The 21,570-nt window shown below is 40.9% G+C and overlaps 1 protein-coding gene and 1 long non-coding RNA gene across 2 annotated transcripts in view; one reads left to right on the top strand and one right to left on the bottom strand.

The window, feature by feature from the left end:
• LOC100426269 (sulfotransferase 1C1) overlaps nucleotides 1-15,007 on the bottom strand; it is a 32,656-nt gene extending 17,649 nt beyond the window's left edge. The window contains exons 1-2 of the mRNA XM_028832136.2: nucleotides 14,795-15,007; nucleotides 1,031-1,223 (exon numbers count right to left, since the gene is read on the bottom strand). Of these exons, the coding sequence (XP_028687969.1) occupies nucleotides 1,031-1,202 (172 nt within the window). The 5' untranslated portion in view covers nucleotides 1,203-1,223; nucleotides 14,795-15,007. The remainder of the gene's footprint in view (nucleotides 1-1,030; nucleotides 1,224-14,794) is intronic.
• Nucleotides 1-21,570, top strand: part of LOC144333696 (uncharacterized) — a 298,635-nt gene that overhangs the window by 265,971 nt on the left and 11,094 nt on the right. The gene's annotated exons all lie outside the window — the stretch shown is intronic.

Here is a 21,570-nt window from a genome sequence, read left to right as displayed (position 1 = left end):
GCCTTGGGATGGAGGGCCTTGGGGCCAACTGCATAATTTCCCATGCAAACTGAAACAAAATTTCTGCCCTTAGGTAATACAGGTTTACCTTCACATCTGGACAAAGAGAAGTGTCCAATGCAAATCAAACTTATAGGAGATTCTAGAGAAACTGAAACTTACTAATAGCAAGCCCCTACCTAAGTTTATTAAGAACGCCCTGGCCAGCCAATGCTGAGTTAATAAGAAGGCAGTGAGGTTAAGGAGGGGAGTTTGGAGCCAAAGAGGACAGAAACACATTTCCATGAACTGTGGTGAAGGGACCCTTTTCTGAAATCTTTCGGTTATAGTATCTAGTGTTCTTCATGTTGAGTCAAGTGGCCACTGACTTTCCCAAACTCATTAAAGTCCTTTACCTCACTTGGTCACACTGCCTGAAATTATATATTCATATAACACGGGGGATTATGAGTCATCATCACAGTCTTGCTGGTGGTGATGTTCCCATTCCTCCACCCTGCACAAGCCTAGGACACTCTTTGCCATTTCTGACTCTTGCTTTTCCCACAAACTCCTCTTCCTTTCATAAGATTCTGGTAAATGCCACCTTCCCTTTCTCACATCTTCCCCATCATGCTCACATACATTTTGGCCCCAACTCTTATCAGTGCTTTTTATAGTGGGGTGAAAGTGTTCAGTTCCACATGTCTCCACTGGGAGGAGCTTCTTAAGGGCAAGAACTGTGGTTAATTCCAGGAGGACTTAGCAGATGGGAGCAGGGACTGGCTGGCTGGCAAGTTTACTGTAAGAACCTCTGTGCTCTGTAATTCTTTCAGTCCTTTGGGAATTTGGGATTCTGGCAGTCTCTTCTACAGGGACCAACTAAAAGGAAGATCTTGGACTGTAGAGGATTGGAGATCATGAGCAAGTCTGGTTTTCATTTTTTTCCAGGGCCAGCACTGGTGACAACCTGCATTTTTCAATTGGGAAACTCACCCCAGGTGTCAGTGCTCTGCTAAATCTGGCTTTCCTGCCATTTCCTCACACCCACCTGCCTTTGCATAGGTTGCAATGAGGAGATCATCAGGTTTTGCTTGGAAATTCCAGATTTTGTCCCAATTATCACTAATCATTTTGGCCATGAGGATTCCATTCACTTCTCTAGTTTCTGGGTGTAGAAATTTTTCCTCCAGCTGAAGCTCTTTCATCTTCTCCAAGGACATCTTACTGGGAGGACTTGACAGCTGCTTAAAACAAAGGTGTGCTGTGTCATTTCTAATACTTAGAACTGTCAGTCCTTTTTTAAAAAAAGATTATTGTCTGAGACAGTCAGAAGAGACATCTGGTGGGAATTTATTGCTGTGTTTCATGTTAATTTAAGTGAGAGAAGTAAAAACCATGGGAGCCTGAGCATTGCAAATAGCTTTGTTTCCGGGTAAAGAAAGATGGTAAAGAAACAAGTGCACCTCTGCTGGGGATGGACGCTAGGGAGGACCACAAACCTGGGAGATTTTTTAGCCAAGAGCTGGTTTGTGTTAGCTCCTCAGAGACGCCTGAGGCCTGAACCACAAGCAGGGGCCCTAGCGTGGAGCCCAGGGACAGAGGCGCCACTCAGTTCACAGACTTCTGTCAAGTTTGAGCAAGGAAAGGAAGGCTCTCATGCAGTCAGTGCTTAGACTGGTTGGATGCAAACCAGTACTGAAGCAGGCGGGGGGTGGGCCCTCTAGATTGCATCTGACCCAGACCCAGTCTACTACAGAGCTGGAGAAGGCACAGAACAGGCTTCATTAACTCATATTGGGTCTCTATAAGACAGTGATCTTCAGAAGGTTTCAGTCTGGCGGTCTGGGTTACATAGAAATATCCCTGCATGTTTACAACTCTAGATCTCACAGCCTGCCCAAATCTCTGGGGAAGAGCAATATGGCAGCTATGGAGGAACTTCACTTTGCTGGGGGAGGAACTCTAACGAGCTTGGGATGTCATCATTGTTCCCAGAGTAGTTCACTTTAGTTCACCATAGTGAATCTTAGTATATACTTATTAATGTTTCATATAAAAATAATTTCCTTCTACCCAGAAGGTGCAAGTACAATTGATGCTTCAGGCCAGGTGCAGTGGCTCACACCTGTAATCCCAACACTTTTGGAGGCTGAGGCAGGCAGATCACGAGGTCAGGAGTTCGAGACCAGCCTGGCCAATATGGTGAAATCCTGTCTCTACTAAATATACAAAAATTAGCCAATCTTGGTGATACGCACCTGTAGTCCCAGCTACTTGGGAGGCTGAGACAGGAGAATTGCTTGAACACGGGAGGCGGAGGTTGCAGTGAGCCAAGATTGCACCACTATACTCCAGCCTGGGTGACAAAGTGAGACTCTGTCTCAAAAAAAAAAAAAAAAAATTTCAGAAATATGTAATGTGCTTCCAGCACACATATTTTCTGTGGCATTCATGATCTCATTTAAGAACAAAACTGATGGGTTTCCAGTACCTAGTAGGATAGCTTTAATAGGGCCATGGAGATGTAGGTCTTAACTTAAAGGAGCAATTGCAAAGGTGGAAAGTTTCTGCAGGCCAATGGAGTCAATCATGGCAGGTGTTAACACTGTACCCAGTAGTGCTACTGCTTCCTCCTAAATAGAAGACGTGTTCTAATGAGTTCTTTTAGAAGTTGTTCTAAGTTTGGGCAGAATTTTGAGATATTAAAAAGATGGCATGATTTTCCAAGTGTGCAGAAGTGTGATCTATGAACTATTCCAAAGGAAGCCTCAAAGAAGAGAGAATCTGGTCCTTGATGGGCATTCCTTTTCATCTCCCGTCACTCCCTTGCCCCCATGACCTGTGTTTCCTCGTCGTTGAACTGACTTCAATCTCCTGAACAACCTTAGACCTTTCATGACCCTGTTTTTTGTCTTTATGCCCATGCTCCTAGGTAATCAATCTTCAACTCGTTCTTTAAAACACTCTAAAATGTAACATTCTTTAAAACACTCTAAAATGTAACTCTACTAAACCTTGACTGTATGTCTTTTAATGCATGGTTATCGTTTGGAAAAATCTCTATTTCCAGTTTAGACACTATGTTCTTGAAGATAAAAGATTAAGTCATTCATTTAGCTCAAAGAAAAGTCAAATAGATGTTATCTGTTCCAGGGAGGTAGCCCAGAATATATAAAGAGCTTATCCTATGAATTGGAAAGTATACACCTATTACTCGTTCATCACTTTTGTACCAAACCATATTTCCTTGTGGTATTTTATGAATGGAACTAGGCAGAGCCCATGTGACCAGAAATAGGACCTCTAGCACCCCTTCTTCAGCAAAGCCCTGTAGCTCCTGTGACCTAGGCCGGATGCCACCAGTGCTATGTTGAGGGAATGTGGAGCTGCAGCTGAATCCTGTTGCTGGGGACTATCAAGACATCCATGTGTGTTCAGAGGGACACACTTCACCTGCAGAGGCCTCTGAACAGGAAGGAGCCCTTTCACTAATTTCTCTGCAATCACACAGCGCTGGGAAGAATGAAGCAACAGGCACGATAATGTCTCCCAAAGATGTCTATGTCCTGATGCCTGGAAACTGTGAATATGTCACCTTTCATGGCAAAAGGGACTTTGCACATGTGGTTGAGTGAAAAAATCTTGAGATAGGGAGACTATCCTGGATTATCTGGGTGAGCCCAATGTGATCAGAAGTGTTCTTATAAGAGGAAGGCAGGAGGTCATGTAATAGTGAAATAGCAAAAGAATTAATATAACTAACTATTGTTGAAGGGGCCTTTAACTCATTTTATATGTAGGCTAAGATAATTTTGGAGTACTGAGATAATATATAAAAAACAATAATATATAAAAAACTAACTCTGGGATTAAAAAAAGTTATGTTAACAACTATGTTTTTTGAAACATTTGTAAAACATTGTGACCTGGTCAAAGACAAAAACGTTCTTAACCTCCTCAGACCCTTGCTGGCTCTCAGATTGTCAGTCACCTCTCTATTGCCACCCTCTCTTCTTCCCCCTGCCCTGAACATAAAAAGAGCCTAAAATCTGTGGTGACTTGAGATGGTACTTTAGGATGCTAGTATGGCATCTTCTTGGTTTGTTTGCTCTCTTAAAAAATCTGCTTTTCCTTCCACCAGCTCTTGTCTCTCATGTTTCTCTTTCGAGTGGCGGGCAGCTGAATCTGGATTTGGTTAAAACTATGGAGCCCAACATGGGACTGTGTGCCTCAGATGGTCTATCGTTCCTGGTTTCCAATGGATGGAGCAATTGGCTCTAGCAGCACAGCAGGGCTGCTACCTGGCAGAGCTACATTACCAGGCAGAGCAACAACCACTCATTGAGTGCCATCTGCTTGTGGCTAGCTGATCTCATGACTAGGATTCCAGGGATGTCCCAGCAACTGTTGAGAATACTTTTGTCTTGGGGATCCTCCCTTCTCTCCTGGTTGTAACATCAGCTACCTACAATGCTTCACAGGTGCAAGGAGAAGCAGTGTCTGGGGGAGTCAGTGGACTCCAGGACTGGGTAAGTTGCTCCAGTTTGTGTAACCAGGAACTCCCTTCCCCTCCATGTGGGCTTTTCCTCTGAAGAAGCCACTTTGTTTTTGTCTTTCATTGGCATACCCTGTTGGATAGGGAAATAGTTGCTGGACTGTTACCCAATGTGAGAACTGGTTTGTTTTCATTTGTCTGCCAGTTATCTTCATGCACTCTTGCTTACGTGTTTAAAAACATGAGAAAGTTCAAAGGCAAGCCAGGTTGTCTGAGACTCCAGCTGGTTACATATTATGGCCCATTTTTATACACATTTTGAACTGCTGGACAAATTACAGCAAGAAAACTTCAGAGCTCAAATGGTTAACCTACAACTATAGAGTTAAACAGAGTCTTCTAAAACTCTCTATTTCTTTCTTTATTGTTTTTCCTTCCTGCTTTGAATCTACTGCTATTAAACTCCTGGTGTTGAGATAAAACTCCCTTTTTATAATACCACCAATTCAAGGTTGTTTGGAGATTTCGTTTTTCTTACACAGTTCAACCAGTTCTGTAGACAATAAGCACTCATTTAAAACAAAAGGTAGATAATAAACACTCATTTTAAACAAAAATAGAAGGGTAAAAACTTTTTTCAAAAAAAATCAAATTGCCATAAAAACTACTTTAGCCAAAATTTTTGTTCACAGTCTTCACTGAATTGCCTATTGACAGATCCCAATTTTATCAAAAATAATTTGGATCTAGCTATCTTTTGTAGGCCAGTGATTTTTGTGATGCTGTCTCATGGCAAGAGTTCCAAGGTAAAAGCTGGTAAATCTTTGTGTGTACGTACATGTTTAAATATGTTTAAACATCGGCTCCTGTAAGTCTTCCCTCTCGTTCTAACTTGTGGCCTGATGCTAAAATGTTTTATCTTAAAGGTCTAAAACACCAATATTTTCCTCCAGTAGAACATGATTCTGTACTCTTGGCTTTTCTTAATATGTCTACATTTTTCAATATAATCTAATAACTTCTTAGGCAATTTCTAAGAGTAATGTATCTCCCTCCTATATTCACAACTTTAAACACATTCTTCCTGAGTCTGATTAAACTCAAGTACTCTTTATCATCAGGTTTGAATTCCCAGTTATCTAAATCAACTTCCCATAAAATAGAACAGTCACACTTCAAAAGGTTTTTCTTTGCCTCTTTGATAACTGGCTTGAAAAGCAAAATTTTGTGTTTTATCAAGATAATTTTTATATTATCTTTATTTAGTTTTTGACTACTTAAAAACCTGAGATTTAACATAATTAAGATTTTCACATTTGTTTAACCTTCTGTATGCCTTTGTGGTCTTTTAATTATCACTCTTTGTTAAATAAATGACTGTCATTTTATAATAACCTGTAATTCTGTTTCAACCAAATGGTTTGAGCCTTTTAACATCTTTAATAAATGTCCTCAAAATCAAAATTCTAAACTAAGTCTCTGACCTAGACGTATTACTGGGGACTTTTCAAAGCTATAAAAATTAGTCACTGCAAGCTTGTAAAATCTTTTTACAACTTCCAGTCAGATCATAGACTCTGGTATCATCACCTCCAGCCACTTAGATGCGTCCTTATCAGGTGCTATTAACTAATCCTTGTGTTGTTAAGTTATAGGGTTTTGACTTCTGAGTTTATATTTCATCAAAAAAGTCACTAACTGGCTGGGCATGATGGCTCACACATGTAATCCCAGCATTTTGGGAGACCGAAGCAGGACTTAAAGTCAGGAGTTTGAGACCAGCCATGGCCAACATGGTAAAATCCTGTCTCTACTAAAAATACAAAAATTAGCTGGGCATGGTGGCATGCGCCTGTAATTCCAGCTACTCAGGAGGCTTATGCAGGAGAATTGCTTGAACCCAGGAGGCAGAGGTTACAGTGAGCTGAGATCTTGCCACTGCACTCCAACTTGGGGGGCAGAGTGAGACTTCATCTCAAAAAAAAAAAAAAAGAAAAAAGAAAAAAGTCACCAATTGCTGCCAAATCTTAAATGTTGACACCGGTATCTGATACCAACTCAAGTTAACCAAAGCCTTGTCTTTGGAACTCCAGGGGAATAAAAACCTTTAAAACCTAGTTTCCCAGCCATGATGGGATGGGAAGTCAGACACACCTTGCTATGCCCCCTTCCTTTTATGGTTTAGACACAACTTACCAATATTAATATTAAATACAAATCATAAGACTGACAAAACAGACTCTTTCTAACAATGAAATTCCAAATTATAAACAAGACCTAAGGCCATCCCAGGCAAGAGTTAAGTCACACAATCCTACACTTACGAAGTAAACGATGTTCCACCTGCCACAGGTTTTTCTTTTTCTCTAACAGCCAAACACGGGCCTCAAAATAAACAATATTAAAGCAATTTAACTAAAGCTTTACCAGATACTGACTAACTGACCCCCAGCCCCTGTTACAACAGCCATAACTATGGCTTTAATTAGACAATAGACTGATTTCAGTAACTTTCTCCTAATAAAAAGACCACGGACCATAGACTAGTTCTGGTTGGTTCATAAAAATCATACATTTGCATGACTTTGGATCCTAAAATAACATTTTACATATAGGACCTAATTGTAATATATTTAAATATTAGGTCTCCACCCTAATGTAAGCGTATTGTTATCTACGTGTTTTTCAAAACACCTTCATAAATATTCATAAGTCCTCGTTAAATGTATATGGTTTAGCCAACCTGTCATCATAGTCCCGTAACAGCTCCATGTACAATTGACAGTGGGAAACACATTTATTAACTTCCTTTTTTTTTTTTTTTTCTGACGGAGTTTTGCTTTTATTGCTCAGGCTGGAGTGCAGTGGCATAATCTTAGCCTGCTGCAACCTTTGCCTCCTGGGTTCAAGCAATTCTCCTGCCTCAGCCTCTGGAGTAGCTGGGACTACAGGCGTGCGCCATGACGCCTGGCTAATTTTTTGTATTTTTAGTAGAGACGGGGTTTCACCACATTGGCCAGGCTGGTCTTGAACTCCTGACCTCCGGTGATCCACTCTCCTTGGCTTCCCAAAGTGCTGGGAATTACAGGGGTGAGCCATCGTGCTCAGCCAGCTTTCTTTCTATCTTTCTTCCCTTCTTTCCTTCTTTCTTTCTTTTTTTGAGACGGAGTCTCAATCTGTCCTCCAGGTCCAGGTTAGAGGGCAGTGGCGCAATCTCGGCTCACTGCCAGCTCACGCCCAGGTTCACGCCATTCTCCTGCCTCAGCCTCCCAAGTAGCTGGGACTACCGGCGTCTGCCACCACGCCCAGCTAATTTTTTGTATTTTTAGTAGAGACGGGGTTTCGCCGTGTTAGCCAGGATGGTCTCGATCCCATGACCTCGTGATCCACCCGCCTCGGCCTCCCAAAGTGCTAGGATTACAGGTGTGAGCCACTGCACCCGGCCCCAACTTTCTTATAAATATGGGAGACATATAGTCTATAATTAACACCTGTTTATTCCCTAATTCAGAAAAAACTATGATAATTACAAAGATGTCAGGAGAAACTATGACTCACACCTTCCTACAGCCTTTAGATTGTCATCTTAATAACCACAATTGACAAAAAAACTTAAAAAAATTGCCAAAATGTTTTTAAAAAACTACTTTGACTTGAGGTAAGACATTGCTGATTCTCTGTTATATATTAAAATGAGTCCCCAAAGTAGAATCAAATTGAGCCCCTTTAAAATATTATATATGAACCATTCCAGGTTTCTGCCCTGATTAAAAAAAAATCAATTGATACTTTAAAAAATTAAACAATTGGCCAGGCACGGTGGCCCACATCTGTAATCCCAGCACTTTGGGAGGCCGAGCTGGGTGGATCACGAGGTCAGGAGATCGAAGCCATCCTGGCTAACACGGTGAAACCCCATCTCTACTAAAAATACAAAAATATTAGCTGGGCGTGGTGGCGGGTGCCTGCAGTCCCAGCTACTCAAGAGGCTGAGGCAGGAGAATGGCGTGAATCCAGGAGGTGGAGATTGCAGTGAGCTGAGATCACTTCACTGCACTCCAGCCTGAGCAACGGAGCAAGACTACGTCAAAAAAATAAAATAAAATAAAATAAACAATTACCAGATTGCGTAATATGTGGTACACTTGTCCTGTCACCTTTCTTACATCCGTACAGTCTAGTCCTGGAAATGTCTGGACCCGGGGCTTTCCGGCAAGTGACTGTGGACTGTATTAAAGACTGCATGAAAAACATCTTGGTAAAAGAGTTAAGATTGTAGAGATAATATCCCTGAAGCACCTGTAAGACTTCCCGGTATAGAATGGATGGTCCCTGTGGACAAGAGCGTGACAAGGAGCTGGTGGGACAAGACCCAGACCAGACTCGCAATACAGTCAGATCCTGTGTGCAGAGGACGTGGTGACACTCCTCCTTGTGGTTTGGGGCTAGAAATAGGTAGTCCTTGTTATGTAAAGTGGATTCAGCTGTTCTCAAGTTCTTGGTGGATTTGATTCATCGTTGCAGGAATATTCTCTTTAGATGTGAATCTTGGGCCAGCTGGCCTCCTACCTACTTTAGATTCTGGCGGTCAGGGCAGCCAAAAGTAGACCAGTTGCTTTCCACCTCCTTAAATAATTTGGTCCAAACAAGGCTGAAGTGTCTGACAATGGAGAGGAAAATTACTCCACTTCCCATCTAACTTCCGTTGAGAAAAGGAAATTCAGGAAGGGCATTAGTCATATGTTAACATGAATATTGGAAATCTGTGGTAATGGCTCCCATTCAGCAGAGACCCCATGGAAGGTTATACTGGATTTGACTCGCATGTCTGTTTCCACACATCTCCCCCCGTCCCCACTGCACAAACGAATGAAATTATTATGGGTTTATGTTTTATATTTTCAATTATTAATTATGAAATAAGGCACATATACCAAAAGAACAGCGAGAGATCTAACAGACACTTGTGTATATACCAGTAAAGTTCAGAAGCTGTTAACATTTTGCCTTATTTGGTTAAATAGACACAACACTACAGATAGCTAAAACCCTTTTGCCAATTGCTATCCCGTTTTCTTTCCCTAGAGTAAAAATTGTAATCATATAATAGATTGTAATCACAATTTAATACAAATTGATTGTGTGTCATCCTCATATTTTTATAATTTTAATTTATTTTTATTTATAATAAACAATTTCTATGAGTTAAAATTTGGACATAAAAATATTGTACACATCTTTTTGATTTTTTCACTTATATTTTTAAAGATTTATTAATTTAATTAATATCTGGTTAATATATTCGACCGTTTTGCTAAAATTACTTAATCTGAATCTAAACAGAAGAAACAATCATTTAAATCCAGAATGTGGAACATTCTACAAGGCAATTGGCCTGAATTCCTCAAAAAGGTTAATACCATGAAAAACCAAAAAAGGCTGGAGACTATTCTAGATGAAAAGAGACTAAAGAGAAATACTTTGAACGGATCCTTTTTTATTTTAAAGCTGTATGAGATACTGTTGAGACAGTTGGGGGAGTGTGACTGTTGACGATGTTTAGTGGGATTATGGTTACGTGAGAGAGTCCTTCATGGATTTAGTTCATTTATCCTAATCACTGTGCTGTGATTCGTTATATGATAAACTCAGTTCCTTTCCTCATTCCTTGGCTGATGTTTGTTGCTTGCATTGTTAAAATTCTTAACAGATTTGCCATATTGTCTGATACATTATTTAGTGGAGAAGGACATAGAACAGCCAAAATAATTATAAAATTGATCAATTTCTTCTTGTAATCTTCTCAATTTTTGCTCACTATAACTTTGAGTCTGTTAATGCATGCATACCAGTTCAGAAAAGTTTCCCCTGCTGGGTGAATTTTCCCTTTTAACATTATGAAATGCTATCTTTATTTCTAATATTGCTTTTGTGGTTAAAGTTTAATTGGTCTGATACCAAGAGAATGTCCTCATTCTTAGGAGGTAGTGGCCGAACTATGTTGTGGTAAAGTGTCACAGTGACCTTAACTTACATTTAAATAGCTCAGTGAAATACAGTACACTTATGTGTGTGTACATGCACATATGTATATACAGAACACACACATGCACATATGCATATACAATGCATATACATGTGACTATGCATATACAGGTCCTATGCACGCATTTGTGCATTTACAGGGCCTGTACACATGCCTATGCATGTACAGTACATATACACCCACATATGCTTACATTTGGGGGAGTGTACATGCAGCAAAATTGAGTTGCAAATGCAGCAAAATTGAGTTGAAAATGCAGCAAAATTAAGTTGGCAATTCTAGAAGAGGATTCGAATGTATTTTTTGCACACTTTTTCAACTTTTCTGTAGGCTTAAAATTCTCTTGAGAGAAAAATGTCTCATTCATTTGTCAGACTGCTTATGTAATGCGATGTGGGTGGCCAATGCGTGTGACATCCAGCTTCTGATTTCATAATCACAGTGAGCATTGTTCTCCTTCCTCCTATACCTATGCCAAGCAGGGGAACTGTCTTCTGCACTTCTTCTCAGGGTGTGCTTTCTCTGCATTTGGTCTTGTCTCAGAACCCCCTCCTGTGGTCTTGGAATTTGTGTGCTGGCCCCCAGCCCCTCTGGCTGCTGGAAAGAGAGCCCTCCCGTACCTCAGAGGAGCTTTCATTTCTCTTTCATTTTTCTGGATTTCCCTTACAGTTTTGCCAGTTCAGCAACACAGTTAAGAAGATATACTTTAGACCATATCTTATCCAGCTTTCGAGAAAGACGTTCTGCAGCTATAGGGTTGCAGAGGATATTTCCTCTTCCGTACTAATGATTCCCTTTTCTGTTATGTCTAATCTATAGTTTGAAATATTAATGGCTATGTATTCATACTCTGTTACCTCAAGTTGTGGGAGGTTTTAATATGCTGCTAAGGCTTTCTGCTCATTCCTTCTGAGTGGGGTTTCCATTTTGGATGATGAGTGTACTTTCTGGAAGGATGTTCATCACAAACCTCTGCAGCCTGGTTGAGGGCTTCTCTCTCCAGAGAAGTTCTGAACCTGCCCCTGCCAGGTGGTCCAGAATATTACTAACTTGTGATTTATTTTTATGTTCATTTATTGTCTTGGCGGTGGGCAAGTGAGTTGCATACTTTGCTCTGTTGCACAGGCCCACACTTGCAAATCCCAAGGGAAGCTTCCCGTTCACCCACAGCCCAGGATGGCCCTGTTGAGCTTCTCCACTGTCTCCCTGATGATGAACAGTCCCCTCCAGAGCCCTTTGAAAAATCCAAGCTAGGATTAGGGCTGTGCAATTCTACCTCCCTTCCTCAGACTCTCCTCTCCTGACCTTCCAGGTGTGAAAATGCAGCAATGGGCACTACCATTCCCTGCAACCCTGATTGCCATGCTGAAACTACCTTTGCAAAGTTAAAAACTGAAGAAATTATGACAGCGAAAGACATCAGAACTAACTGACTCCATCTTGCTTCTAACCTTTAAGCTGTCCTTGTTTATTCCTGGGCATAGGCCGAACTAACTTTGGGAAGGAATTTAGTGGTTTGACTGAAAAAAGTTGCTGACAGCCCTCTCCTGCAAAGATCGCCTTCTTGCCTGGGGACCAGTCTGCTTTTGCAGGACCAACAAATTAGCTACAAGATTAGAAATTAGTTTAGCAGTCGTGCAGCCTCTGGCTCCAAGAGTCTGAACCTCCCCAAATTGTTCCAGGGGATAACATCACTATTGGAAAACCTAAGATCAGCGCTCGAGATATTTTGCAGACCCTGCACTCGATGGATCAACTGACACCACCCAGACCCTGGTAATCTGGCTCAGCTGGTTCTGTCATTCCACCCAGGAACAAAAGACAGCAAGAGAAACTGACTTTGACCCCCTATGATTCCATCTCCAGTCTGACCAATCAGCACTCTCCACTTCCCAAGCCCCTACCCTACCAATTTATCTTTAAAAACTCTGATCCCCGAATGCTGGAGAGACTGATTTGAGTATAAAAAATCTCCAGTCTCCCACACAGCCAGCTCTGCATGAATTACTCTTTCTCCATTGCAATTCCCATGTCTTGATAAATCAGCTCTCTCTAGGCAGCGGGCAAGGTGAACCCACCGGGTGGTTACCATGCTGGGCCTTGGGCTGTAGTCCCTTCTTTCAGGGCACCATGCAATGTCCTTTACTCCCTCCATGCTCAGCTCCACATTTAAAAAGAAAAGGAGAGGTTGTATTTATCTAGAAATCCTTGTGTTTATATTGGGAGGGTTTTCAAGAAACCTGATGTGTTTTGTTACCAGTACTGGAAGTTTTTTAATCTATTATTTTTGGCTTAAGTAAAAAAGGTACTTATTCTGTAAACTGGCAGAAAGAATCTCCCTGGATACATGTTTTAAACTTTTTAAAGTTCTTACACCTAGACTGGAAATAAAAACATTTACCTAAAAAGCAAATATTTTCTTCATTTAAAAAGCTAAGCTAAACAGATTAAGTTTAGTGAAAACAATTTCAATGACATAGGAAAACAGTGATACTTAAGCAGACTTTGCTCTAAAAACCTACAAATAAATGAGGTTCAGCCTTCTGATTGCAGGAACTACATCTAGTCACCTTCATGCCTCCATGCCTGGTGATAAGTGATACAGAGTGGGTGCTGTATTTCTGTTGTTGTTGAGTGACTTTGAACTTGCTTATCCACCTGAGATAGGAAGACATACTTTTCTTCTTGAGTTAGAGCTTGCTTCCTTCCTAGTGCTAACCAATGGCACACGGTCATTACTGTTACGTACAGACTCAGCCCCAGCCTGTGCAAAATGAATTGGCTCATGGCCAGCTCTCCCATTCTTGGGGGAAGGAGAGGGTTTCACGCTGGGCTCCCAAGGGAGATCCAGGCCCTCTGCACCCAGCCTCTACCACAGCCAAGCCTGTTGGGGAAATGTGAGATGGGACTTGCCCAGAAAACCAGCATGTGAGTGTTCCCCGCAGATACCTGGTCCAGTCGCCTGCCCTGGCGGATGGGATTGTACCCTGTCAGGCTAGGGATGTATCTTCTATCCCAAGCTACACATTTTATGTGTCCTCATGCACTTTTGCTGGGCTCCAAAACAAGGTGAAGGGCCCAGAAGCCAATACTGCTGCAGAGGCCCTTGTAGAGTGGTCTCAAGGAGATCACTGGGGGCCTGGCCCCTCCATGCTCATTACCAGTGTCCACCTGAGAAGGCAGCTAAGTTCTGAGGTTCTTATTCAGGTGGAGCCTCGATGGTGCAGAGGGGCCAGAGAAGAGGTCAGAGTAGAGTCCACTGCCTGGCTGGTGCCAGGCACACAGGTGCTGTCTCCACTGCTCGAGTTCATGTCTAAGGGTTTCTAGCACATGGGGAGCCTTCAGTAAAACATCCACCTGTTACTGGGGTGAAGGGCAAAGCTTTCATGGAACCTCTGGGTCTGGTTAATCTGAGGTCCAGGTACTTGCAGAAGATCCTCCTTCTTCCTCTCCTGTGTTCTTGGAATGTCATGACTATCTGGGCTGCAGCTCCAGGGTGACTGGAACTCACCTCTTGTGCACTGCCCCCCTGCCGCCTGGGTATAGGGCTTTTTGAGGCCTGTGTGTGAATACAGACTGTGAGATCTGAGTGTCTGTAGTTGTGTAGCCTGAGTCCTTTGTGAGGATGATAAGTTAAGAGGAGAAAATCCTGTGTGCAGCCAAAGGAAAGGCACGGAAGCCTGTGCTCAGGCCTTGCTCCACATCCCTGCCCTGGAGCTGTAGCCTCCTTGCCAGGACCCCTGAACCTGCTGCCAGTTTGCTCCTCCGTTCTTTTCAAAACAATTTCATGTGAACAGACAGTGAAAGATGGCTCTGTAGTTGACACCCTTGGCCACAGAACCCAGGACTGTGCATGTCCTTGGTCTGTGTGGGCGCCATTGAGAAGATCCTGGCCCTGTTTTAGTACAGACAGTTTGAAATTGGGAGCATACACCTTGGAGGTGGGTCAAGATGCCTCCCACCTGCAGGGAGGGGAAGGACCTGGTAGTAGCTTGCTCAGAGTGAATTTAAGTTAATCCTCTAGGAAAGGGTTTCTCTTTAATCTAATAAGGCTACCATAGAACCAAAGGACAGAGGCCTTGGGAAATTTGGGACTAAGGGGAGGAAAATACATCTTTTTCCTCCTTCATATCTTTGAAAAAAATTTTTTTTCTCTTCTGTGCTGGAGCAAGTGGCCAATTCTTTCCCTTTTTTCCCTAAGTTTGCTATCTGTTCATCTTGAAGGAATCTAACCTGGGAATTCACTGGGAGTATTTTTAGCCAGTACTCACAAGATTCCAAGAGGAAGTAGTTTTTCAGGGCCTTGATCTTTGCTTTCTGTTTGTGGAGTCTTGAAGACTTTAGTCTCTTCCTCCAGGATGGTTCATGAGTTCTGAAGCCCTGACATACAGAGGAGGGCCTGTGGAGAGGTTCTTGCATTAATCGTGTCCCTTTCTTCCCTTGATATAGGACCTGCTTAAGGCAGATTAGGGATTGGGTTGCGTCTAAGTGCTTAACAACTGAAAGAGGAGATCAAGATAGTAACTAATGAAAGCCCTGGTGATGAACTCCAGCCAATCAGCCCAGCAGCACAGCCTGACCCTTGCTTCCAAGCTGTTTTGTCCCATGGCCACTTATTTCTTGGCAGTGGCAATCCACTTTGAAAGTACAAGTTTGAAATGACAAGGGGCAGTATTAGGAGTCAAATGCAGCATCACATTCCCTCTTGTACCTGTAGTGTACATCAGGAAATGAGCTGGGAACTGTTTCCCAACGAAACCATATGTGTGCTCAGAATTCTCCTTAACATAGTTTTCCAGAGAGTCACTTTTAACCGAGAAGAACTGGCTAAAAGATAAGACCTGTTAGTTTATCCCTAGTTTATAGTGTAGCCAATGTTCTGGTGGAATTAAAGTCAAAGGTTTAAAATGCCATAGAAGTCTTTTCTTGTTGTTTAGTATTCTACTTTTTTCCATTTATTGATAATTGCAAACTCAGCATTTTTATTTGGTTTTACTTGTTTGGTTTAGTTACCCTGATACTTCAAACAGTTCTCTTATAAAATGTCCTTGTGGACATACTGACTGCATGTTTATCTTGCACGTTTGCTAAAATCACTATCTGTTTGTATTTCATAAAGTGATAGCTACTTTTATCCTAAAGTTATTTTGCATATTTTTATTCTATTTGCATTTTAAATGGGATTTAAATATATTTTATTATATTAATGAGGCTTAAAATGAAGCCTCATGAATATTAATTAATGGTTTAACATTAATGATAATAATTGTTAATTTTTATTCATTTATGGTAGTTACCATGCAAAGAACCTGTGGGACCCCAAATGAAACAAACCAAACAATAAATAGCAAACCATCATTAAAGGCTAATATATATTGAGCCCAATTTCTAAGTGCTTTACTTGTCATTTGTGATATGAAAATCCTTACTACAGTTCTGCCAAATAAATATATCTTTTTTTGCCCCCATCTTACAGGTGAGAAATGTAAGGCCTAGAGAGTTTCAGTAATCCACCCAGAGTTGCACAGCTAATTTGGGAACCTAGGCAGTTGAGGTCAACATGATTGTTCCTATGGTGGAGAGATCTTAATGTAAAGGAAGTTAATGTGGTCCAGTGCCAGGAGGTTCATTTTAAATATACGGAATATTTAGTCTGTTGGGCTCTCCAGATTTTGAAGCAATGACTTTGAAAGAAGTTAAATTAGCAAATATATAATTATCAAAATAAACTGAACTTCAAAATTTTATCTGTTAATCTATAATCTTAGAAGTTCACCAAGTCATATATATGTATATTAACACATTTAAAAATGTTGTTAAATCAGGTGTCTCCTAACAATGCTTGCTCTAAGCTATAAAACTTTAAATTTTTAAATACTATGCATTTGATGTCAATTTGCTCCACATTTCTATTCTATGAGAAAAAGGTGAAGTTGGAGAAATAGTATATTTTCTTTTTTTTTGTGGTTTCTAGAAATTTTATGTTCCAGACTTTCAGTGACACTATGAATATTCATCAACTTTTGAGGCCCACATTTGGAATTTCAATGATGGTTATCTAAAAGATGTGTCTTTAATTGTGAATCAGCAATAAAACATAAAAAATTGTATTGATTATGCTGTCCATGTACAAATGCCTTGGTACCCGTAACTGGACCCAGCCAGTGGTAGGGATAGAATCCTAAAGGGGAAATGACCAAACGATATGAATGGCAATCTGTGTCCTTTGGTCATTAGAAAACCACAACAACATCTGAAAATCATAAGTGAGTCTATGGTTACTGTGGAATGAAATACAGACTACAGGCACTTACTTGGATAATTCCAGACAAGATAACTATGGAGTTTCTTTTTTTGGTCTGAACTCTATAGGTAGGTAGGTGGTTCTCATTTGTCTATCCAGCTTCCCAACCATCCAACCATCCAACCATCCAACCATCCATCTCCATCCATCCCTCCATCCATCCATCCATCCATCCATCCATCCATCCATCCATCCTCCCATCCATCCATCCATCCACCCACCCACTATCCATCCGCTCAACAAATAGTTACTGGACACTATCTACATGCTAGGCATTGCTTAACTGTTGGGAGTGGTTTTTTCCAATCAGGTATGAGGAGACACATAATAAAATAATAAAGAAGATTGCAGCTGACGCTATGCTATGACAAAAGGGATAGTTCGTTATGAAAATAGATGGGGTGGTGGCCAAGAAATTGGGAACATGCTCTCTGAAGTAGGTGAATTTAGACCTGAAGGAGCCAGGCTAGAGAAGACCCTTGGAAAGGGAATACCAGGCAGAGGGAGTTCCAGTTCTAAGACCTGGGGCTTGACCTGCTCCTGGAGGCAACAGGGGACTTGAGCCCATGTGGTCATCAGGGGTGAGTGGTTCAAATGAGATCAGAAACGTAGGTAGAGATCAAGGAGGCTTTGGGACTGTGAGAGAATTTGGGTTTTATTCTAACTCAAGGGGGGTCCTTTGAAGGGTTTAGATCTCTTTCTTAAAATCAAGATTCTGATTTCCACTGGGCAGAGTATTGCGGGAACTGGCCAGCAGACTGCAATGCAACAGGGCTCTTCTTTGTTCCCAGGCAGATCGGCAGGTCGAGAAATAATAGACACACACAAGATAGTGAAAGCTGAGCCCAGGGGGTCACCGCCTTCTGGTCCCGCGACGCCACCAATGCACTGGATATACCAGCATTTACTATTAAGTTTAGTGAGGGCGGGGGTAGGTTAGTGAGGGATTTAGGGTCATTTGATTATGAGGTGAGATGGTCACATGGGGATGAAGTAATTCTTTAACATAACATCTGTATGCAGAAGTACAGTATACAGAGATAAGAATTTACAATATAATGTGTGCATCAGTAATTTCTAAAAGAGCGTTAGAACACAAACACAGTCTTTCCATAACATATGATTAGCAAGATATTAATCAGCAGTAACAGTTGCAGCAAAAGCTGGTTACAAACAATCCGTAGAAACAGGATGTGAAGCTAGACAACCGGTTAGACCAGAAATTCTCAGAAGGGAGTATGCATTCACCCTAAAGAGGCCTAGAAGAGCTGTGGCAAGATGAGGGCATTTATAGCCCTATCTTATCCATATGAACAGGCGCCCCTCATGTGTCCATTTATAGGTTCTCCACAAGGGTTGCATTCCATTCCCAGCGCTATGAACATCTGCTTTTCTGGGATAGGAATCTTGGTGATGTGAAACCTCCCTGACTGCACGTTCATTCGTAGGCTCTCTGAAACGGGGAGCATATCATACGCTGTTGGCTCATTCTTGCAGTCCAACCTGGCGTTGTCTTTACACAATCCTGCATGCAATTTTGTATTTACAATAATCAGGAACATTTCATCTTTTATTCTGTAGCAATAGTTTCGGGGGTCTCCCTACATCTCCCCCTTTTGTATGATTTAAATGAAGCATAGCAATGGTTAAATGAACCATTGCTATGGTGTGGCACTGATCACGATTGGATTGAAGAATATTTTTTCCAATTTTACACATGAACAATAAGCCAATAGCACAAATGATACATGGAATAAAAATAATGATAGTGGATCCTCCCAAAGATTTTACCCATTGAACGGGGTTGAGATTAGATAACCCCTCAGATATACCGTCTAAAACTTCAGCACCGGGTAAAGCAGTTAAGTGTGCTTGAGAGGCCTCAAAAATCTCTTCTTTTGGCTTGCTTATGTCTAAACTTAAATTATCTTCACTTCCTTGTAAATGGCATTTTACTGATTCCCAATTGTGAGCAGACTCATTATATTGAAATGAAGTTATATAAATATCAGAAGTATTCCAATCACATTGCATTTGCCATCTATGTTCTAAACTCATAATTCTATTTCCCATCCATATAGCAGTTTGTCTTAGATCATTAATTTGATTGGTCAATTTTTGATCAATACCTGAGAATTCCACATCTGGGTAGAATTTTTTTTTTTTTTTTTTTTTTTTTTTTTGCCATTTATCCACAAAATGAGCAGTTTGAATAGACTGATGTAATACAACACCAACTCCAGCAGTAGCAGCAGTCCCTGTAACAGCAATCAAGCCCATTATTACTGCAATTAATATAAAAACAAATCATTTACTCCTTTTAAGAATTTTCTGTAGAATGTTATTAGTAACATGGATAGAAGGGGAAGATTCCCAAAGCCTATGTAAGGCTGTGGGGAGCCAAATACCTTCTCTGGCTCTGACCATTAAAATACTATGATATTGATTAAACAATGAGTCAATACAAGTATACAAGTAATGATTAACACAGGTAATTATGTTGGTTTTTGAATTAATATGCATCTTTCCTACTAATAACATATATGGTGGTTTAACACAACTTTTAAGTGGTATAGTTTTGTTGGACTCCATATAGAAAGTTTACATACTTTGGGATGGTACTCCTTTTTGTGAACGTGGGGTGGGGGGAATAGGTTGTATGAGAGGTGCTGGGGGGACATTAGTAATGGGGGGGTATAAGTCCTCATAATCTTTACTGTCCCATCTTTGAATTGACCTTTTGATGATTGCCATAGTGATATTTTTGACTGTGTGGAAATAGTAGTGTAAATCAATCTGTTGTCTTGGTTTTTGAGATGACAAGGTAAATTTACTTATAATGCTTTCTCCACCCCAACCTCTCGTACCAGTCATAGCTAGAGTTAATCTCCATAATTCTGAATGTTCAGGTCCTAAATGGGGAACAACGAGCCTTGGCTTTGGAGGGGCAACCCTTGCCCCTTTCCACTTACAAGGAGAAAAGGAGTTAAATCTATGATATAATAGGGAGGGTTATCACTACTTTTTTGATAAGTAATATCATAGAGAAAATGTTGACAATTTCTATGACCTTGAGCGCAATCACTAGTAATATGACATTTGGGAGCCCAATCAACAATGGTGTAGTGAGAAGAATTAAATAACACAGTTCCTTCTGGACTAACACAACCCTTCCATATTAATTTGTCAGCATTTGAAGACAAATTGAGAGGACACGGAGGTCCTAAAGGCTTATATTGGGATGTGTGAATATAATCAGCGATTCCTATTTTGATCTGCCTTAGAGGTTTTAATGAGAGCCCTGATACCAAGTGTCCCAAAAGAGGGACAGAGTGAACAGACGGTAGTGAGACCACCAAAGTTTGAATATCTGATAAGAGACATCCATTAGTGGGTCCCAGGCACAAAGGTGGATGCCTAAAACCTACAGTGATATTGAAAGGGGTTCCTTCTTCTGAAGGTTGGGAAGGACAATGATCATCTACAGAACCAGGCATCCAAATACTATCATTAACATAGACCTCGACAGGAATGTCCATCCATGTCATGGCTCGAATAAGAGGAGGAAAAGGAATATAGGCCCAATATATATAGTTTTTAACAGTCTGGAGTGACAGAGGGTAGAAGCATCAGTGTCATCAGGAGGAGGCAGAGATTGAGCTGGATCTGGATCGCTGGAGACAAGTTGTTCAGGATGGCTGACTGGATTGTCTGTTGTAAAGGAGTTAGCGTGGTTTTTTTCTTTTTTTTGATAGTTGGATGTGTTAGTTGTTTTTTGCAGTGGACTTTTTTCAGCAAATTTCTCCATCTCGTTGTTGCATGCATCTTCAGGACACAATTTCAGGTGTCTAGTAGGAATCCAAACAGGAGATTGATGTTCACGTGGGGAAACACAAGCATAGCCTCTTTCCCATGTTAAAATAGAACCTTTTGACCATACATTAGATTGAACATCTTTCCACCATATTTCCCTTCCTTGGTTTACTGTGGGATGGTTACCAGAGAAATGTTTTTTGGCAGTAGTAACAGAATTAGATTTAGGAATATTAAGAAAATTTAACGTGAGCAATGCCAAGTTTAGTTGTATGTGGAGGGTAGACAACTCTTTATCCCCCTCTTTTTAAGTAATTGTGATTTTAAAGTTCTGTTACTTCTTTGTACAATAGCTTGACCTTGTGGGTTATAAGGAATGCCAGTAATTATGTTTAATACGCCACTGATTAAGAAAAATTTTAAAAGCTTTACTGCAGTATGCTGGGCCATTGTCTGTTTTGAGCTCACTGGGAATTCCCATAACCAAAAAACACGAAAACGCATGTTTTTAAACATGAGAAGTGGCTTCTCCGGTTTATAGGAAGCCCAGATGAAATTGAAAAATGTGTCAACTGTGACAGACACATAAACTAATTTTCCAAAAGAAGGAACATGAGTAACATCCATTTGCCAGATAACATTAGGAGAAAGGCCTCGGGGATTAACTCCAGGAGATTGTGTGGCTAAGACAAGAACCTGACATTGAGAACAGTGTTGTATAACTTGTTTAGCTTGTTTCCAACTGAGAGAATATTTATGTTTAAGACCTGAGGCATTAGTATGAGTGAGTTGATGAAATTGTTCTGCATCTGTAATGGCTAGAGAAACTAGAATATCAACTTTATGATTACCACTGGATAAAGGTCCAGGCAAATTAGCATGAGCTCGAATGTGAGTGAGGAAAAAAGGGTGGTTTTGGTTTCTGACAGT

This window comes from Macaca mulatta, chromosome 13 (assembly GCF_049350105.2).
Source record: "Macaca mulatta isolate MMU2019108-1 chromosome 13, T2T-MMU8v2.0, whole genome shotgun sequence".
Classification (NCBI taxonomy): domain Eukaryota; kingdom Metazoa; phylum Chordata; class Mammalia; order Primates; family Cercopithecidae; genus Macaca; species Macaca mulatta.
Note: the sequence above shows the minus strand (reverse complement) of the source record. Positions and strands in the feature narration are given on the sequence as shown.